The sequence below is a fragment of the Bidens hawaiensis genome, unplaced genomic scaffold, assembly GCF_021521415.1.
Source record: "Bidens hawaiensis isolate Kalapana, Puna unplaced genomic scaffold, B.hawaiensis_p1.1 tig00007137_1, whole genome shotgun sequence".
NCBI classification, from domain to species: domain Eukaryota; kingdom Viridiplantae; phylum Streptophyta; class Magnoliopsida; order Asterales; family Asteraceae; genus Bidens; species Bidens hawaiensis.
In genome coordinates this window covers 219148-231866 of record NW_027491491.1, presented here as the reverse complement: position 1 = coordinate 231866, position 12719 = coordinate 219148, and the positions used below count along the sequence as shown (strand labels likewise).

Below are 12719 nucleotides of genomic sequence, written 5' to 3'. Positions count from 1 at the left end.
ACAGAGCCGGCCATAAGGTGTGGCCGGCGGCCCGACACCTCGTATGCCCGATTTTTATTTTATTTTTTGTAAATTATATGTGTTTTTATTAAAACAATATGTATATTTAGTGTTTAAACTCAATTACATAATTATTAGTTTGGTGTAATGACAAAGCCGCAAATGGGTATTATTCCCAACTCAAAGGTTGTGTGTTCTACTCTCATTTGAGGCATGTTAATTATTTTTTTATACAAAAGTTTTTTACACAACCCAATTATAACCAAGTAAACTCATATACAAATTAATTGTTTAAACCCAACATAAGACTCCTTTTACTTAAGGCCCAAAATAATTTTCGTATTCGGTTCAAAAATTTTTTTGCTTTCTCAGAGCCGGTATGATTTTTCTTTGATAATGAAACTTATTTTTTTGTAATAATAGAAGTTCAAATGTAAAAAATAAAATATAATAAAATAAAATACCTGTTTCACCGTCGTCATCGTGGAAACTACGGCTAGGTCATATTAATTCTTATAGCGTAATTCACACCTGCAAACGCTCATCGATCCCAAACCTTCACTTCGATCTTCTGGTACGTATAAACCCTTTCTTTCCATTTCCAAACTGGGTTTTTTTAGACAATTTTGATCATTTTTATTTAGGTTCAATTTATTTATTTGTTTGACAATCTACAGACTCTGATTATGTTTATGACTGTAGCTTATATCTTTAACAAACTCATTGGCTATTATTATTATTAATTAGTTAATTTGTTGCATACTTGTAGGTGAAAATGGAGAACCCTGTTGTAAACCAACTGCCAGAAGCTGATTCATTACCTGATGGATTTGTTGATAGTAGTACCTCTGCGGAACCGCTAACCCGGTGTCGAGAAAGTCGAGTGCTTGATTATAAAGAGGAGAAACTAATCGAAGTTGGTTCGCAGCCCGATTTGTTAGTTGATGACTTTCAAGAACAATGTAATATTTCCTTTTCTTGATATATTATTATTTGTTTTGTAACGGTAACTTTAGCTGCGTTTATGTTGCGGCAGCCGAGCGAGGAGTGGAAACACTAACGGACCGTGTGCAAGGGATGGTAGTATCGGAGGGCGATGGAATAAGCAGAAAAGTATTTAGTAATAACTTTGTGCTTTTGATTATGTGGATTGTGGACTGTTTTTTTTATTGAGTTAATAGACGGGTTGTGATTAAGAGAGTTATGTTCGGTTTCAGGATACGAAACGTAAAGGTGGAAAGCGTGTGTTTAAGACGGAACAGGAGTTTTTGGAGTTCACTTTGAGTTACCAGAGAGTTATTTCAGAAAGAGATGCAGGTGTGTTATTTATACCGATAACATGTGATTCGGTGATCATTTGTTCGTACATTATTTAGATTATGCAGTCTTGGATGCGTATATATATTATATTTATTAATTGTATGTCTTTCATGCTATTGTATTAATGCGATTATTCTTTCTTTTTACAGCAATTTCTATGAGAGATAAACTTGAGTCGTTGTGTCGGGAGCTACAACATCAAAACAAGATGTTAATGGTATGTTTCAATTATGCGTGTGCATTAATATCATTTGTTCTCAAATTCTGTGGTATAACTTGATGGTTATTTCAGTATTTATATATATCAATGTCACGAAATCTATTGTAGAAAAGCCCGTTACACGTTATACTCTATAGTTCTGACAGACTAATGTTATTTCCAACGAGTTCTATTTTTATAAAATTGTCAGTGGAATTACCCCTTTTAGTTGTATTAATAATGGGAATAAGATTGGTTATGAACAATTCACATTTCACATCATAGGTTAACTCATATGAGATAAACTAAATATACAATTTGTTTCTGTTGATTTACTTTTTATCGCTGTTGAATGGTCAATTCCTATGCTTACTATTTTATCGTTGTTTGGCGCTTTGACAGGATGAATGCAAAAGAGTATCAACTGAAAGTCAAAACTTAAGACTAGACCTATCCGACAAGTTTCAGAAAGCAATAAAGGTATCAATATAAATGTAACATATGTATAGGTATCAATAGGTATCAATAACGTCACTTTTAGCCCTGCTTGTGGTGCGCACATATGATGTATATATGTGTGAACCCTCGGGTGGGCAAAAGTGAAATTGCACTAATTTTGACGTTATTTTACTAATCTCGTGAAAATAACATTAAAAGTGACGGACGGTTAATCAGGCATCATGTAGTGGCGTTGATAGCCGCAAGACAAGGGTACATGCACCGATCAGCCGGTGTCCCGATGATTGAGTGCTATGTGCCTTATGTCCAAGGCTTGATGCGAAACTACTATCGAGCCGGGGGTCTCACCGAAAGCAGCCTCTCTATCCTTATAGGGTAGAGGTAAGGTTGTCTACATCTTACCCTCCTCAGACCCTACCATAGCTTTGCTATTGGTGGGATATACTGAGTACGATGATATGTATATGTAGGAAACTTGTTTAGAAAACTTGTTTATCCATACACGTCACATTGACACATGCATACTCCCTCTTTCCCAAAAATAAGGTAACCTCTTGAGTTTTCAGTGTCAACCCTAGTTGTCAAATAAAAGTTGGCACACAAGTTTTTATTGACGTGCAACCAATTTGTTTCAGTTACTCGATTCTTTTTCTACATTCCAAAAAAAAAAGTTGAGAAAACTCAGTTTGTTTCTTGTAATAGTCCGAATTCACACAATTTTAACCTCCACGTTGACTCGTTTGACCTTTCAGTGACTATCTTTAAAGTGAAGGGAGCATGCATGCCTCTCATTTATCTATAAAGTTATCTACTTTGTTATCAGATAGTATGCTCTAAATTTTTTGAAATAAGAAAAAAAACGTTATTTTTCTGTAATTCTTACTGCTGATAGTATCTTTTTTATTGCATGACTATATGTGTCATGTTGCATCCAACTAGTTTTTTTTATTTTTTTTTATTTTTTTATTTTTTTGCTGCGTTTTAGGATGTAACCAACAAGCTAGAGGAGCAAAGGGATGACAGTCTGAGTCAACTGAAGGAAAATGAAATGTGAATTTTGACATATCATTTTTTTTAACATATAGAAAGTATTTATATATATAATGTATCGTTTCACAGGTTAAGAAACCAACTGAAGCAAAAGGAAGGTCAACTCGTGCTTGCTGAGCAACAGCATGCTCACCAGGTAACTTAATTGTATATCGAGACTGATGATGTGAACTTGTGTGGAAATTATGCATTTTTATCATAATGAATATATGAATTGCAGTTGAAACAGAAAAGTCTAGAACTCCAAATTGCAGATCTGAAGATCCAACAACATGAAGAAAATTTAGTTAAGGAACAATCACAGATCAAGTTGTATGCCGAGCAAGTGTCAGAATTGTTGGCAACAGAGAAAAATTTACGTTTACAGTTAACCGCTGATGGTGAAAAGTTTCAGCAATTCCAGGTTAACCTTATGCAGGCATATCTACACGATCCATTTTCTATGTAATTGATGCTGAATTATGAATCTCAAACAAGGTATTATTTTGCAGGATGCGTTAGTGAAGAGCAACGAGGTTTTTGAATCATTTAAGCAAGAAATGGGAAAGGTATGCGCATTATGTTCTTAAATCTCATCATATTTCTTATATACTAATATATGTGCGGTTGTAGATGACAAAATCGATAACGGATCTTAAAAAGGAAAATACCTTTTTAAAGAGCAAGACTGAAAAGTCGGACTACACTCTCGTAAAACTAGTGGAAGAGGTTAGTGAGTCCAAATAAATAAATTAAACTTTTGTTGGTTATTTTACAATAAAGAAATTTATTAGTCGTTATCGGTAACTTTACATAAATTATTGTTTGTGAGCAGCGCGAGCACATGAAGAAGCAACTGGAGAAAACCAAGAATCAAAAAGAAAAACTCGAATCATTATGCAGATCACTTCAAGCAGAGAGGAAGCAGATCACTCAAAACAATGCCTGATTCGGTCCCTGTTTAAATCCTACAACTTTCCGACACTAAATTTATATTTGAGATTCCGTTTTCTCAATATTTTTGTTGCTGGAGCTAAGTTTGTGCTTCCATGTACTTAACCGGCAAGATGATTGAATCTTGATCCAAACTTTTGATCATTTACATGATGTGATCTGTATTCGAAATTATATGTGTTTTTGGTTGAACCTAGAAAAATAGCTCATAGCTCATAAACTAACAAAACTAATGTCTTCCCAGCTTTGGATTTAAGAAGGTAGTTATTTGACTTGATAAGTCAAAAATGTATGGCAGCTAAGATCTGTGATTAGAAAATATCACAACTGATTAGCATATTCTTTTTAATACAATGGAAAGATACAGGAAGCTGTCATGATGTTGAAATTGCACCTACCACCTACCATTATTGGCTTCTTGACTCCAATTATCATAAATCACACCCACGTCACAGATAGTGACACCCCCCACTTGTCACTTATTATTGTTCACCAAATATCAAATCATGAAAATGCCATTTTTACAAAATATTATACCTCCATGATTTTATCACAAGTTAAACAGAAAAGTACAAATATTTTGTGATTTTACTTTACTTTCAAAATATCAAACAACCATCACTTTCATTGCACAAATCACAACAATCATTAATCAAATACAATGGTTTAAGCTAAGGCTGTAAAAAAAGGATAAATAAAATTAAACATCTGGCCTGGCTTTACCTAACTTGACAGAATTATTTTGTGCATTTGACAAAACAAAAAAAAGTAAAGAAAAAAAAAACTGCTCCCAATATTACAAAACAACCTAAATCAAAAGAGACGGCAACAGTATAGAGAGCCATCATGTCCTACCACTGCTCAACTCAGTACAACAAAACATATATTACACATTGATGATAAAAGAAAAGGTCAAAGTCACCACCACCTGTTTCATCTGCTCCCGATATCACTAACGTTGCTTCTCCACGACTCCGTTCCACCATTCTTGTACTGTTCGGTTTTCGCATAGTGCATTCTTATAGCTGCCACCGGGTCTGACACTCCATTGCAAGCACCACCGATCACATTCATACCCCCGACACTTGTAGTTAACGATTCAAACTCTTTCCTTCTTGGCATCTCGGGTAACAACTTATCGACTGTGAAAGACTGACCATATGCATGGTAACTTGGACCTCGACTGTTGGTTAGTTTTCTAGTTTGAAAACCAGACACAACATTTATGTTATTATGTTGTTCATTACCATTTTCTAGAGAAGAATGCTGATGCTGATCCAGCTTTGGTAACGAAGAAATGTTGCTAAAAGCAGCAGGATATTTTGCCAGCAAAACCGCGGAGCCTGGCAACGAAGGATACCCGGTTTGCATTATGTTCCCATCCCATAACCCGTGATTTCTTTTCAACTGAAAATCACTATAATCAAATTTCAAGTTATAGGATTTTCCAGCATCGGGTTTTTCGTTCTCTTGTGTGCTGCTGTTTGACTTTGGCAATGAACGATTAGTTATAATCTGACCAAACAGTTTCACGTCACCACTTTTACTTGGCTTTTCAAGAGATGAACTTCGTCTCGGTTGTTGCGACACATGTGTCAAATCGGTGCCCATCTGTATGCACCCATCGATTGGCAGTAAAAGACTCTCGTCCAACTTGAGTTTGCTTTGTGGTTCATTAGAGCTTAGAGAGCGTTTGTGAAGATTCAATTGATAACCATCTATACTTGAAGATCTTTGACCACTTTTCCTGAAAGTGAGTCTAGATGACACGTCATCCTGGCTGCTAACAGTCTTCCTTGGGGGAATAGGGTCTTGGGGAAACAGGTTTGACATGACAAAACCATTATTTGCTTCCTGACAAGTGGTGTTATCTGAAGCTGCATTCAAGTCCAAAGTGGTCCCATGATTCGTAGTTAAACCCAAACTACTACCTCTTGAGTACAAAGAAGCAGAATTAGGCTCCTCAGCGGCGACTGTTTTGGCAACTGTTTCAGGTTCTTCAACCTTGGCACCTGATGCAGAATCAGAACACGTGTTTTGTGGTGATTCCAGGTTGGCAGCTTCACTGTCAGCAGCTCCTTCCAAATTACCCCCATCCTTATCCTCCACGACAAGCTCGGGTTCTCTACAAATGGTGGCCACATTTTGGTCAGACTCAACATTTTCTTCTCGAGAATCTGATGAGTGCATGTCTTCAGCATCTATTTTACACTCCATTGATGACTTCTCATTAGAGATACCAGAACCACTGTCCACCATGCAAGCATCATCTTGATCACCACCACCTTGATTGGCTCCCATTGTACCTTCACTACCAGCCCCGAGATTCGTCACATCCAACCCAAAACATTTCTTAACCTTGCTAAAGAACACCCTGCACTGATCACTAGATCTTGTCCCCATGCATCGTGAGATCATGGAAAAATCCTTACCATATGTTTTAACTGCATTTATGAAACTAGACCTCTCTTCATCTGTCCAAATAGACGAATTCATATCTTCCCCACAACTGTCATCTGAACAAGTCTCCTCATCAACATCATTTAGTGCAGAACGACCTAATTTCTGGTGGTCAACTGAGCTGGTGATGCAGGAGCCCAAAGCTTCTGATGATATAGACCCACATATCCCAGCTAACACATCAGCTGCAACCGTCTCCTGCTCGTTACAATAAGTAGCAAAGTCGTTTGATCGTTCGTTCACATTAGCCACCATCGCTGAAGCAGCACCAAGCATGTCAAGAGAAGTGGCCCCCGTCTCACGGTTTGGTCTTTTCCCATGTGTCACCAAGTATGTACTGTTAGCATTAATAACACAAGATTTCCCTTTTGCAAATTTTGAATTCTTCTTTATATTTTGGAAACTCTCAGACTTGTGATTTTTGTAGTAATACTCAACACAGTCAGCGACTGTTTTGTGTTGAAAAAACGATGCAATCTTTTTGAAATTTTTACCAAACAAAGCATACTGATCCAAGAACATTTGTTTATCTTCTTCAGTCCAAGAATTGAAAACAGCCCTTTCCTTTTCAGCATCAACAGGGTTTTCCACTAAGCCGTTATCTGAAATGAACTTGGAGCTCATTCGTTCCCTCTTGTCTAATATAAAAGTTGGCATCTTCTGTTCATTCCTGTGAATCTTAACACGTGAATCTAAAAGCAGCTTGTTCACATATTCAAGTACCTCTTCAGTTGGCACCAGACGCGAACATCCACCTACATAAGAAAGTAAAACTTTAGAACTCGCAAAACCTAATATGATATCAAAGGACAACAGAGCAAAACCTAGTGACAAACAAACACCCAGAAAATATCAAGTTCATATTTAAAAAGTGTCCCAACGGAGTCCCCGTGTAAAAGACAGCTAACTCATTGATCCGCTTACTATGTATCAGCCATATCAAGTAGTTACAAAAATACATTTAGCTTTGGTACACAAAAACCAAGAAAGATAGTACATAAAACCACAGATACAGTGCAAGAAATCCAACAAGCAAAAAAGTAAAATGAAATAAATATGGTCTACACAGATAACTGCTTATATGAAGATATGATATAAAGATTGGCAAAGAAAAATTGTTCTAATTTTATGATGTCTCTTCATGCTAATTAATATTAGAATCTATATCTCGATTCAATCAAAACGAGTAAAACTCAGTTCCACTGTACTGATTGACACACGAAAGGCATATTAAAAATTAACCATTACTTACCAGTAGTAGATGATCGAGAATGGCTAGAAGCACGGTGCTTTTGAGAATCAGCATATCCCAAACGAGAGATTGTTTCAAACTTCTTATGTGACTTTGCACCAGATCTTAAAGAGAGCAAACGAAGACTTTCCTTCCAGGAGTACTGCAATGTCCTAAACTTAAGAGTGATGACCCTTTCTTTGAACTTCAAAAAACGTTTCCTCATAGAAATTCTTTTCTTAACCAGTGAATCATCCGTAGATCTCACTACATCTGTACACAGATTTGTTGTTGGTAATAACTTACTAAGTTCATCAGATGCTCTACTTGCTACAACTTTGTTTGTGGCCAATATTGAAGCATGTAACTTATCATCTCTACCTAAATATACAGCACCACCAACAGAACCTGTACATGGACTTCCTGTTGAGACCTGACTACCATCCCTACAAACATGATCTTTAGAACATTCAGCTTTCTCAGATCTTTTATCCAAGCAAGCAGCATCTTCCCTATGCTCTTCTGGAAAAAAATCAGCTTGTTTCATAGCAATATCTACTGAAGATGTGTTTCTTAAATCCACAGTATTCTTGTTGCATTGTTTTAAAACAAAACTGGAAGCAAGCGAAACAGGACATGGATCTGCCTCGGGTATCAATGACTTCAACTCATGCTCAAGAGAATCAATTTCAGATTCTGCGATTTCGATTGTCCTTGAAATATCTGCTTTCCATACCTGCAACTTGTCCATAGCAAAGCCAGACCTTGGAACAATAGTTGCATCAGTCTGCAGCAGTTCATCAAGTAAAGAGCTCAAGTTAACGTCTTCAGCAAGATCAAAATTCTCCAAATTAAATGGTAATCCAAGTGTGTGATTTTGAGACAAGGAAACACCAGGATTACAACTATCATTATCCACTGGAGTTGCCACGATAGATGTCTTCTCCTCTAGACCTGTCATGCCACAAGTAGCAAACAAAGCTTTAGATCAACCTTACCTCACCTAATAACGACAAAAAACACAACATAGGTATTTAACACACAAAGGTCAAAGAACTATGTTTATTTATCGACAGTTTAACATTATTAATGTTGTATCAAAAAACTTATATTATGAAACTATCAAAAACTGGTCACAAATAGAATAAAATTTACAGCTTTGGTGAGAACAGTTCAATGAACAATGACAAACAAACCAAATTTCCTTATAACAGCATTATCACCACTTAAGCATTACTTTCTTGTATCTACTGCATTATATGGTTAAATTGAACTTATTTTAGGACAAACTACTATCTTTTAGATGTGTGTGAGATCCTCGAATAATGATTTCTGTAATCCAAAATTGTAGTTAATGCATTTAAAAAGAGTGTTAAAAATCTTTTAGATAACCAGATTAAAAAAACCATATGTGCAAGTAACAATTTATAAATCCTTTGCTTCATTCCCAGCCAAACCCAATTGATTTGGTACGGAATGAGGATGCCCAAAAAACCTTGGAAGTCAAAATACTAGTACTATACTACTACCCATGTTGCAAGCCAATTAAACAAAAACATTTCTAGCAGGGCACAGATAGTACCAATGAGGACTTGATAATTAAAGAAATCAAAATTTAGTTCACTGTGTGACCTAAAGAAACTTATTTCAGTGTTTCCTGTTTTTCCCATAAAAAGTATGCACTCTAACAAACATGAGAAATTAAGAACAGCCATTCACTGTAACCTCAGCAACAAACATAAGCAATTGGTAAACATGTTATGTTATGCAAAAAACATAGCAACTGAAAACTATTGCGAGGCATGTAAGTTACCTGGAGACAAACTGCAAGCAACCGAGCAAGACGTGACAGGAGATGCATTTTCTGAGTTACCAGTAAGACTTGGGCTTTTACAAGGAATACTAGAGCTAGGAAGCAAAGACTCCAAGCTACTGGCACCATTAACCATTCCATTTCTGGATCCATTCTCTTTAACAACAATATCATCAGGGTCAACCTTCTTTTTCTCATACTTAGCCAAGCCCTCCCCCCATCCAAGACGAGCCTTTTTGCGAGAGTTAGCCTCATCAGGAGTATTCGGTGTCACACAAGTAGAAGCATCCCCAGAAGGTGACTGAAGAAGAGCAGCAGCACCCGGTTGAGCCTCCATCTTGGTATCAAGAGGGTCCACCCCGACAACCTTACAACTACTTAAATGACTGAATCCAGAACCTCTAGAAGACAAGCTCCCAGAACGCATCCACTTAATAGGCTTCCAATCAAGTGAAGACCCCAAAGAAACCGCCTTCTCGAGCCGCTGGTCGCCTGTCGCACTGACTCCATCACTACTGCTCTTAGCATGTTGGTCATTCAACTGAACTTGATCCCAAGGATTTACAAAGTCTGATTGAGGATGAGAATTACCGTTCGGTGATGCACTCATCGCCCTAAAGCTTCCTCTATTCAAATCTTTCTGATTCCCAGTGTCCACTGACACCGGTAACCCTGGCTTACCATGACCTACAAAAAAACAACCAAAAACAAAACAAAATTTCACCAAATCAAGTAATGAAAAATTGCAAATATAAAACAACCATATGTCATGACAATAATATCTACAAAACAAGCATGCTCCCTCCCAAATCCATATCTCAATATCTCATCCGCTCAAAATCAATAGAAACCATCAGATCTATACAATTACTAGCCTGTGATGAAGTGCATACCAGTCAATTAACATATCTGGCCCTAAAATTACCAAAAAAGCTAAATCCAAAACAAAATTCAACTTGAAAACCAAAAATCCCAAAACCAAACGGTTTTGAACAAACAAAACTCTGAAACTTCGGTTTTCGATTAGTTTTAGCCCAAAACCACACCAAACCGCATCACGCACACCCCTATCAAAATCAATAAAAATCACCAGATCTATACAATTACTAGCCTGTGATGAAGTACATACCAGTCATGAAAACTTATCCTCTCAGATCTAGCCCTAATTCTATTATATAAAATTAGGGCAAAAAACAGAAAAATTAAAAAAAAAGTATAGTTTTAACTGATTATAACCTAAACAACTAAGATCTGTCATCTGCACTTAATCTCAAATCAACCAGATTCCTAATTTCCAAACCCTAAATAAATATAAAAAAACGAATAAATTAAAAAGCAAGTCATAAACTAACCAGAAAACGGCCGGAGAAAATCATAACCACCGCCACCACCAACGCCACCGCCGCCCCAACGATAGGCCGACGGAGATCCACGGTTATTATTATTATTATTATAGTGAGAGGACGGCGTAGTAGGCGAGTCTCTCCATCTCGGCGGAACAGCAACCTCCACAGGCTCCGACGAGGACGGCTTCCGGTCAATCGGCAACGTCTCAGGCGGCATCAATCAATTATTAATAATAATAACAATCGATTCAATTCCACAAACGCATCAATTGTTAGAAGGCAAAGGAGGCATTCAACACTGGTTGGTTGAAAATTAGGGTTTGAGATTAATAAGAATATTATTATTATTATTATTAATAAGAAGAAGGTAAACTTTAACCTGAAGCTTCTTTCTTTCGTTCTTTCTTTCTTTCTATGCGTCTAGAAAATGTCAAGAGAGTGAGAGAGAGAGAGAGAGATAGAGTTGATAAGCTCTATTATTATTTATTAATATAATATTAATATTATTATTGTTATTATTATTATTATTTTCAATGTTGGAGTGACGGGTGGGTGAGATTGTGTACCTCAATGACACTTGTTGAAGCATAATTTATTCCTCTTTTCAAGTCCGGTTTTGAAGAGAAACGTATTGTGGCGGTGGATGAATTTAATTCGGACTGGTTTACACGTATCTTTGGAATTTATTTTTGGCTTTTTTTTTAATTTTACTTCGTGACATCATGTTAATAACATGTGTATTACACGTTGGGGTATGCATGAGTCGGTTTGCAGCGGTTTTGAATCAAACTCATAACCATAACCGATATGTCGGTTAATTGATAACCATAATCATAATTGATCCGTTATGACGGTTGCGGTTAATCGGTTTTGAAGATTAAAGCGAGTCGGTTAACCATAACTAAAGCAATATAATTAGGCCTAAAAGTTTGATATCAAATATTAGAAAAAATGACTTGACATAATTCAACAAAATATATAATTCATGCGTGTGGGGGTAAGCATGCGTGTGTTGACCTCACTAGGGTGTCCCTATTGGTGGGGCCGAGAGACAGTGGATTCGTACCGGGGCAGGCGGTTTTGAGAGCGGAGTCTAGGAAGGTTGCTAAGCATGAGACATCGTGTTTGGAGAATCAGGACGTGTTCATTCCATTTGCCTTCGACACTTTTGGATCACTGGCTCCCGAGGCGGTTCGCTTCTTGGAGCGGGTGCAGAAGGTGGTCCACAGTGACTAGCAGAGCCCGAGAAACCAAGGATTTATATTTAGTAGAATAGGCTTTGCGATTCAAAAGGGGATAGCGGCGCAGCTTGTTGCTCGCTTACCCATTATCCAGATGTAGTTCGATTTGTGTTATTAGTAATTAATAAATAAATAAATAAATAAATAATCATAAAAATAACAATTTAAGATAATAATTCAATGTATATTTAGTGTGACTAGTCAATCATAATTCATAATATTAATATCAAATGTTGAAAAAATTGCATTATATAATCTAACAATGAAATTTAAGTTAATTTGATAACAAAAGTTGAACCGAACACATCAAAATGGTATAATCCGACAATATGTTTGTTGAAAATAAATCCCACACATATTGTTTGTTAAATAAATTGGTTGGTTCAGTTATGACGGGTTTGGAAGTATCTATAACCAAAACCGACCCGCATTTGGCGGTTTTCAAAACTTCATTAAAACTGACCCACCGATTATGACGGTTATCGATTAAAATCGGTTCGGTTAACGGTTATGACGGTTAAATTGCTCACCCCTATTATTTACACGGGCTGAAAAAATGACGTCAATAAACATGTTAGTAACCCGTGTATTTGTCTTTTAAGTTAGAAAATGCTATCTTATGAAATAACTCGTTTCGACTCAAACCCATTCTAATCATAACTCTTTC

At 36.7% G+C, this 12719-nt stretch overlaps 2 protein-coding genes across 4 annotated transcripts; one reads left to right on the top strand and one right to left on the bottom strand.

The window, feature by feature from the left end:
• The first annotated feature begins 479 nt into the window (after positions 1 to 479).
• LOC143634604 (uncharacterized) lies at positions 480 to 4029 on the top strand. Its single transcript, XM_077102639.1, has 12 exons — positions 480 to 574; positions 770 to 962; positions 1037 to 1113; positions 1218 to 1317; positions 1470 to 1537; positions 1922 to 1999; positions 2964 to 3028; positions 3098 to 3164; positions 3249 to 3431; positions 3520 to 3576; positions 3641 to 3736; positions 3843 to 4029. The coding sequence occupies exons 2-12, from the start codon at positions 776 to 778 to the stop codon at positions 3954 to 3956; spliced, it is 1092 nt and encodes a 363-aa protein (XP_076958754.1). The 5' UTR covers positions 480 to 574; positions 770 to 775; the 3' UTR covers positions 3957 to 4029.
• Positions 4030 to 4661: 632 nt separating this feature from the next.
• Positions 4662 to 11238, bottom strand: LOC143634603 (uncharacterized). 3 transcript variants are annotated; one of them, XM_077102637.1, is made up of 5 exons: positions 11191 to 11218; positions 10818 to 11109; positions 9466 to 10152; positions 7674 to 8606; positions 4662 to 7176 (listed from the first exon to the last, which is right to left on the bottom strand). In XM_077102637.1, exons 2-5 carry the CDS (start codon positions 11026 to 11028, stop codon positions 4895 to 4897), a joined length of 4113 nt encoding a protein of 1370 aa, XP_076958752.1. In that variant the 5' UTR covers positions 11029 to 11109; positions 11191 to 11218; the 3' UTR covers positions 4662 to 4894. The 3 variants fall into 3 exon arrangements, with proteins under 3 accessions (XP_076958752.1, XP_076958753.1, XP_076958751.1); XM_077102638.1 differs by having other exon boundaries at positions 7674 to 8590; positions 9453 to 10152; positions 10818 to 11238; XM_077102636.1 differs by having other exon boundaries at positions 10818 to 11237.
• Positions 11239 to 12719: the final 1481 nt, after the last annotated feature.